Genomic DNA, 9,379 nt, shown 5'->3' with positions numbered 1-9,379 from the left:
AATCGGTCCTCATCAATGCGATTTGACCACAATATCATATGAGGATGAGGTGGCTGTGTATTGTTGGCTTCCAGAACATTTATATGGTATCCTTTCAAGTAATTTTAGATTTGATTTGGATCTGAATTTTGGTTAATTTTATTTTGAGTTTTATTATTATTATTATTATTATTATGGTTTGATTCTAGGGTTTAAGATTTAAGATGAAATCAATAATATTATTAGGGTTTTCAACTTTTCATTGAAAAATATAAAGATGTGAAGATGGGGCATATTAATAATTTTACTTAGACGTAATATCCATCTTTTGATGCCATAGGTTATAGACAAAAAATGCAAGGAAACTATGCTTCAAAAATCGATCACCGAAGAAAAAATCAAACGTAATTGGACTGAAGTCATAACTTATCAAAAATATAGGGACGAAATTTGTAATTTAGTCTAATTATTTTATATGCCGTCGAGAATATCGTTTTTATTAATTATTTCTAATATCTTAAAAACTAATATTATATTGATATTAAAACATTAAACGACATTCTCGAATTTTGTTTTCTTATAATTCAACGCCTGTGTCCCTTTCTTAATATGGACTTGGAACCACAACTACACGTTTGTGCCCGTAGCAAATTAATATTCACCTCATTGCATTTGATCTATATATACATCACTAGAATATTTATACCAAACTCAAAAACACCAAAAGCAGATTGACTCAAAATGTCGATTCCTTCGATTTTGCTAAACTTCTTGTTTCCACCACCATCATCATTGTTTGTCACCATGATGTCGATTGTTGGTCTTGCATCATTAATGAACGCGGGGTACATGGAGCTCAAAGGCAAACATATGCAGTATTCCAAGTTCTTGAACGTAGGTCTTGCAAAGAAAAAAGATGATATGAAGTTGTCAAGTAGAAACGGGATGCTTCTAGTGTACACACCCGCATTTCTTGTGGGATTGGGTTCTTTACTTGTGTTTCCCGATCAATATCTTAGATTTGTGTTGGTTGCTTCGGCTCTCACTACACATTTCTTCAAAAGAGTGCTTGAGGTACATTTCCAAGTACACAATTTCTGATATATTATGTGTTTTGCCTCCAGGTCATAGCATGTCTTTGCAAAACCAGACAAGGGTTTGCGTTTGATGGCAATAAGAAATGTGAGATTTTTCAATTCCAAAACGGATTACGTTCCTTGTATACATGGAACTCTTACACACACTTTTGTGTACCTAATTAACATATCACATGATGCGGGCTTCGACGAGGTAGTGTCAGGGCACACTTTAGGGATGACACGGAAATTTAAGTAATTGCATGGTAGTAGAAAAAAATTTAAAATTTTTTGCACCCTGTATAGAAATATCAGGCGTTGCCGGTATTTTTTGCACCGTGTACAGAAATATCAGACGTTGCCGGTGCTACTACGAGCACCATAACAAAACTGCCCTTGGATGGTGTCAGCCAACTCAATGATTGTCAGAAGAATATATATATATATATATATATATATATATATATATATATATATTATATGTTTGGATGTTGATGCATTTGAAATTAGATTGAGTACATTTTGTTGGTTTTGATTATTATAACTTTGTTACGTACGTAGGTACTCTTTCTTCACAAGTATAGTGGTTACATGCCGCTAGAATCGGCAATACTCATCCCAATGAGCTATACCTTCTCCACCACGACAATGATTTATGCTCAATATCTATCTAGGGACATTCCCGAGCCTTCAGTGGATCTAAAATACGTTGGAATTGGGTTGTTCGTAGTAGGAATAATTGGGAACTTTTACCACCATTATATTCTTGCTAATCTAAGGAAAGAGGGGGACAAAGAGTACAAAATCCCCCGAGGCGGGTTGTTTGATTTGGTTATATGTCCACACTATATGTTCGAGATTATTGAATATTTAGGGATCTCGTGCATTTCACAAACGTTGTATGCTTTCGTTTTCACTTTGGGCACAGCTCTATACTTGACGGGGAGGAGTTACGCCACACGGAAATGGTACATATCAAAGTTCGGGCACATGTTCCCTAAGGACGTTAAAGCCATTATTCCCTACGTCTTTTAGATGATTGTGAGAATTATAACATTCATGGCCAAAAGTATATTTCCATCAATAATATGCATTTACTTCTATTGTAATAAAGAAAAAAATATTTTCGTTTAATGATGATTTGTTTTATGGGATTTTCGATAATTTACGTAACCAACTTTCATTGTTTACTTATTACACATAAAAATCAAAACGAGTCTATTTTCAGCTGGTTTAGAAATTATATTCCAGAATCATCATTCAAAATATATGTAAAAATTTAATGATAAAATGAAGCGAAAATAGAAATTGATTTTTGGCAGTTGGGTGTCTTCACTATATAATAATAAACTTATAATATAGAACTTAGATGTTTTATATGTAAGTATGTACACTAAAATGAAAATGATTGGAGGTGTGCTCCAGTTCTACAACGTAACTGCCATTTTAACTACTCGAAGCTAAATCAAAATAACAATGCATCTAAATAATATCATAATCCAAAAACGTAATAACTAAACATCATCAGAATACTATGTTATCGTCGTTAAGAAATTGTATAAGAAATACAATAACATACGATAACATGGATGGACACATTCAATTTTATATATATGAAAAAATTTGATTTAATAGATATCTAACTTGGATATTAATGCACGATCATATGTATACATTATCACAACTGTTCTTACGTGTTCTATTAGGTCAACCTTCATAAGCATATAAATATACACGACGACTTTTTTTTGGCATATATGCATGTTCCATTATAAGGTCAGCCTGAATACATCACGGTTTTTTTTATGTGTATGCATGTGTTCCATGTCCACTTTTACACGGATATATATATATATATATATATATATATATATATATATATATATATATATATATATATATATATATATATATATATATATATATATATATATATATATATATATATATATATATATATATATATATATATATATATATATATATATATATATATATATATATGGGAGGGCTCATGCGAAAATGCAAATAATTTGCGAAAACATGAAAACAAGAAAAACATAAGAGATTTTACCACATCAACCTTATATTTTGGACAACAACCATCCAAATTTTGAACTATACGATGATAATCAATAATACATGAGAAATTGTTTTATATATATATATATATATATATATATATATATATATATATATATATATATATATATATATATATATATATATATATATATATATATATATATATATATATATATAGGAGGGCTAATGCGAAAATGCAAATAATTTGCGAAAACGTGAAAACAAGAAAAACATATGAGATTTTACCACATCAACCTTATATTTTGGACAACAACCATCTAAATTTTGAACTATACGATGATAATCAATGATATATGAGAAATTGTTTTATATTAGCAAAACATGTTTTTTACTTTTTTATTATGAAAATTTGAATTTAAAAGAAGTTAAGGAAATGAAAAAAACAATTGTTAAAACCACCTTTACATCTAAATTTCTATAACATTCTCCCATATAATTTATTATCTTTAATTTATTGCTATAAATTTAATTTCTAAAGTTCATATGTTTTATTTTTATAAGATAGAATCTCTTTCGCATTTTCACAAATGTCAAACTCATTTAAATTGTCGTGACACGCATGCACGCGACGCACCTGCATAGAACGTAACGCGGACTCGAGAGAATAATCATTTATAATTTTTTTGAATCATATTATTTTTGGATGATAAAATTTTGAATTATAGTATTTTGAATCATAACGATATTATGCATCATATATTTTTGGATCATATTAATTTAGATCATTTTAATTTAGATCATAATATATTGAATTAAATAAAGTTTTTGTTCAATACAACATTTGGATAATTATAATTTGCGAACCATAAAAAATATAATAATTAAGGATCATTAAATATTTGAATCAAAATATTTTTAGATCATAAACATATTGAATCATAATATTTTTGAATTATAATTATTTTGAATCATCTCTATTTGGATAATATTATGTTCAACATTATTTTTTAAAAACTTTTAATCTTTTAATATCAAGTTTAGTATCTAAAATAACTTATTTTTAATTTTTTTTTTACAAAGTCATTAGAATAGTAAGTAGAAATGTTCCTTAAATTTTTAAAATTTTTGGAGAATTTTTTTTTCTAGGGTTTTTTTTTTTAAAATATAAAAAATATTTTTTTTTTCAAATTCATTATTGTGCTCATTTTGTAGAGAATTAATATTTAAGAACTTTGATATTTTCAGATTTTTTTTTTGAAGAAAAAAAGTTATAGACGAAAAACAAAGAGCGTCAAAAAGAAAAAAAAAAAAAAAACCTCACCAGTCAATAAGGATTGGATACTTGTCATGCTGGAATGGAGGCACGTGTCAGCTCTTGAAGAGGCTACATGTCTGAATTTTCCATTTCTTTTTTCTTTTTTCTTTTAGTCTTTTCGATTTTTTCATTTGCACCCTCCAAACAAGTAATCTTTCCCGAAAATTATCAAAATCTTGTTCATCTCGCGAGATTTTGACGATAAATAAAATCAAATCCTGGTTATTTATTTTTTCAATCTTAAGGCCAAAAATAGTCTTCGTGGTTTCTATCATTTTTTTGAGTTCCTATTTGATCATATATATATATATATATATATATATATATATATATATATATATATATATATATATACACACACACTAGGCGAATGCCCGCGCGTTGCGCAGAAGCATCTATATATCTGAAATCTTTACAAATATATGTTTTTTAAAATATAACAATAATGTTGGTATTAAATTTGATATAATAATTCCTATACTAAGTTGATATAATATATTGATTATTTTAAATTAAATGATAATATATATATATATATATATATATATATATATATATATATATATATATATATATATAGATCTATTAAAAATGCATAATCTCAATCTTTTGAACGATCCCTGCCCGCGGGTTACTCATGAATAATATTAAATATAATATACGGTTTAATGTTATTTATAGTTGTAATTTTTAATTATTTTTTTAAATTTATTTGCTTAACGTTTTAATTTCTATCATTCTAATTATTAAAAACCTCAAACATTTTTTTTATTTTAAATATAACAATATAATCATTTATATAGAGTTATTTTTAACTATTGTTATTGTAAGTTATTTTAAGCTATTTATTTGAAAACTTTTAACGATTATAAAAAAAATTAGAAAGAATTTTAGTTAAATTAATATTACAATTTAGTTTTTTCATTTAGTACTAAAATTTATCACTTTTAACTATTCACAAAATACTTTTTGAATTTTTTAAGTGGAACTGAAATTTATATTGAAGTTCATCCTGTAATGTTATATTTAAATTAACAATTTAAATATTTTGTCCAAACTTTTCAAAAGTTGTAGCTTTAAACTGATAATGGTTTACATACAGTAACATATTAAATCTAATAAAATTAGTATAATATGTTACAGTTAAAGACATACCTTTATAAGTAGAAATAAAATATTATTTTAATATTGAAATTTAGTTTATTTATGATTACACTTTAGGTTTGATACTTATTTAACCTTATTAACCACCTTATAATTTTTATTAGAAAGACACTACAATTTATCACTTTTAAATATTTATAAAATATTCTTTGGGTTATTTAAGTTGAACTAAAATTTATATTTAAGTTGATCCTGTAACGTTATATTTAAATTAAAATTTTAAGTATTTTTTACAAATTGTTCAAAAGTTGTAATTTTAAAATGATAATGGTTAACATACAACGACATATTAGACCTAATAAATAAAGTATAATAGGTTAAAAGTTAAAAACATAACTTTATAAGTAGAAGAAAATATATATTCTTTTAATAATAAAATTTAGTTTATATATGATTACACTTTAGGTTTGATATTTATTTAACCTTATTAACCAACATATAATCATTATTAGAAAGAAATTAAAAATTTATGGGAGTTTCAAATGAATGTGGTGAAAAGAAAAATACATGAGAGTTTCAAATGAATGTGGTGAAAGGAAAAATGTTTCATTTATAAGTATAGTAGGCGTATACCCGCGTGTTGCGCAAGATTAGTATAACATGATAAGATTAACGATTTGAATTTCAAAAGACTTATACGGAAAACATTGAGGGTGAACATATTAACTGAAAAACCACACCAAAACCAAATCAACCATTATAATCGAACCATTACTAAAAGATGGTGTGATTTATAATATTTATTAACCGAATACATATATATTATAATGTATATAATATGTAATTATATTGGAAACTGAGAATTTGAAAAGTAATCATGTCATGGTTATCAAGTACTTAATTTTGAGTTAGATTTACTTATATAATTTGGTATTAGTTAATCATCATTAATTTACCACTTTTATTTTTAGCAACCTATTTTCTAATTTTTCACTTTTATAGCAATTATTTTTTGTTGCTCACATTTTATAGTAATGTATTTTTTATAGCAATTATTTTTTTCTTTCTCATATTTTATAGTAATGTATTTTTTATTTGCATTTCATTTTGAACCGTTGTCGTTAATCGATATTAATCGATAACTGAACACCATTAATGGACTGAAATGTTAACCAATACATATTGGTTATCAAAATTTGTTAACCAATTGCAATGATTATGGTTTGGTTTTGGCCTATAACAGTACCAAATTGACCCATACACCCTTAAAAAATATAGAATATACATAAATTTTAATTAATTATTTTTTGAAACAACATATATAATATATGATCACAACATGTATACAATATAAGTTACATTAACGATTTAATCACAACATACATCAATTGTAATAAAAGAATACTACAATATATATATATATATATATATATATATATATATATATATAACTATATATATATAACAAACATATAAGGTAAAAGCTCTACCATAATAAAATAATTCAAAAATAGTCAAAATACTTCTAACCAACACAAAAACGTTTTCTACCCAACACAAAAGGTTTTATGATTGTATTCATTGTCAATTGTATGTTATTTATATGTGTGTCTATACAAAAGATTCACCTTTTTATTGTAATGTTTTCATTAAATGCATATTAAACATAATATATATGTTATAAAACTTTTGAGTGTTTAAGTCATTATTAAGAAAAATTTTGAGTGGTATTAATTAAAATATGAGGTTTCAAATGAATATTGCTCTAAGATGTTTTAAAATATTATAATTACTTTAAATATACTCTAATGTGTGTGTGTGTGTGTATATATATATATATATATATATATATATATATATATATATATATATATATATTAAATCCAAATCATTATAATAGCATCTACTTATGGTCAATCAATTTAGATAGGTGTATTTTAGGATCATATCATCTAAATGGAATCCATTTATATGTTGTGTGTGAATTTAGTTAGTTAAATGTAGTTTTTTATTTGATATATTTTTAGCTATTGACGTTGTTGATTAGAAAACAATTTATTTAAACATTTTTTATTTCATTTATGATTAATTTCAAACATTAATCGTTTTTCCAATGTATCATAATATATATATATATATATATATATATATATATATATATATATATATTTCTAATTTTACGCTGGTTAAGCTATTATTGTTATCATGTTGATTTATGAGAATAGTTATAACAATTTTAATTTACTAATCATATAAAAACAATATTTGTTAATAAAATGAGAACTATAAACATCTATTGGTGTTTAATTGTTAATGAAATTAAGCATTTGGTTGAAAATACTTCAAATACTACAACTGGATGGAATTTTAAGTTATTTATAAATAAAGTTACCAATAATGCTAATTATTTTAAATCTTACTTGTCTTCAATCGTGTCGTACAATAAAGGGCGAAAATAGAACGGAAAATCGCATTCCAATATTAAAAAAAAGGAAAACATCTAAGAATTTGTTTTATATAAGTGGAACAAAGATAAAACTTTAAGAGAGTGTTTATAACAATTTTATTTACTAATCATAGAAAAAACAATATTTGTTAATAAAATGAGAATTATAAACATCTATTGGTATTTAATTGTTAAGGAAATTAAATATTTGGTTGAAAATACTTCACATACTACAACTGGATGAAATTTTAACTTATTTATAAATAAAACTATTAATAATGCTAATTATTTTAAATCTTACTTGTGTTCATTTGTGCCATACACCAAAGAAAAAAAATAGTAAGGACAATCATATTCCAATAATAAAAAAATGTAAACATCTTAGAATTTCTTCTAAATGAGTGGAGCAAATATAAAACTTGAGTAGTAAGATTTTTTCAACACAAAGATAAAGCTACCTAAATAAAACAAATATAATTTTTTTTACTCTATCATAATATAAGCCATAAGGTTAAATGTTCATCTATGTTTAACGTGGATATGATGCATACAACAAAAAAACGCCTACAATCAAAGTATCGATCATTCTCATATTTTTCTTGCCCGTAAACACCATAAACAGAAACTAAAATACAACTACGAATATAAAGTATAATTACAACCACCCATAAAAGGAAACTATAATATAATACAAACATAAAGTTACCACAAAACAACCCACAGTGCACAATAATCTTCATATAACATAATAAAAGATATTAACATAGAAAAAGAATATTATGAACCAAATCCTAATATTAGACATCCACTACAATTAAATATATACAATATGAAACCACCATTTTTTTTTAAATCCATAGCACAACAAATCATATTTTGCCTTTACTACATAAAACACGATGTAATCAACATTCTTCTTGCATGAGTGATTGGAGAAGTGTAGTGCAATGTTGTTAAAACTGAATTGTTCCAAGTTGGTGACATTATAAACTAAGAAGATGCAGAAAGAATTTCACTCAAAGTGAGACGCTTAGGAAACCAAGAACTAAAGAGAGAAACAAAGATTCATAAATCACATGTAACAACTTATATAATATGCTTGATGTAAAAGTAATTAATAATCATTATTAAAATACATTTGAAAAGTCATTGGAGAATATGAAAAAACATGGAAGTTTCAAATCAATAATCATTATTGATTAATTATTTTGAAGTTGAAGAGGTGTGGGAGTTTCAAATGCATGAGGTGCTAGGAAAAAGAGGAGTGGGAGTTTCAAATGCATGAGATGCTAGGAAAAATGCATCTTTTATAAGTATAGTATGATATATATATATATATATATATATATATATATATATATATATATATATAGAGAGAGAGAGAGAGAGAACTATATTCAAATATGGATTGAC

The 9,379-nt window shown here is 25.1% G+C and overlaps 1 protein-coding gene across 1 annotated transcript; it reads left to right on the top strand.

Moving 5' to 3' along the window:
• The first annotated feature begins 660 nt into the window (after positions 1–660).
• On the top strand, positions 661–2,223 carry LOC111906951 (uncharacterized). Its single transcript, XM_023902737.3, has 2 exons — positions 661–1,053; positions 1,617–2,223. Exons 1-2 carry the CDS (start codon positions 721–723, stop codon positions 2,088–2,090), a joined length of 807 nt encoding a protein of 268 aa, XP_023758505.1. The 5' UTR covers positions 661–720; the 3' UTR covers positions 2,091–2,223.
• Positions 2,224–9,379: the final 7,156 nt, after the last annotated feature.

This window comes from Lactuca sativa, chromosome 8 (assembly GCF_002870075.4).
Source record: "Lactuca sativa cultivar Salinas chromosome 8, Lsat_Salinas_v11, whole genome shotgun sequence".
In the NCBI taxonomy this organism is placed as follows: domain Eukaryota; kingdom Viridiplantae; phylum Streptophyta; class Magnoliopsida; order Asterales; family Asteraceae; genus Lactuca; species Lactuca sativa.
The sequence above is the reverse complement of the archived record's forward strand: the minus strand, read 5'-3'. Positions and strand labels throughout refer to the sequence as shown.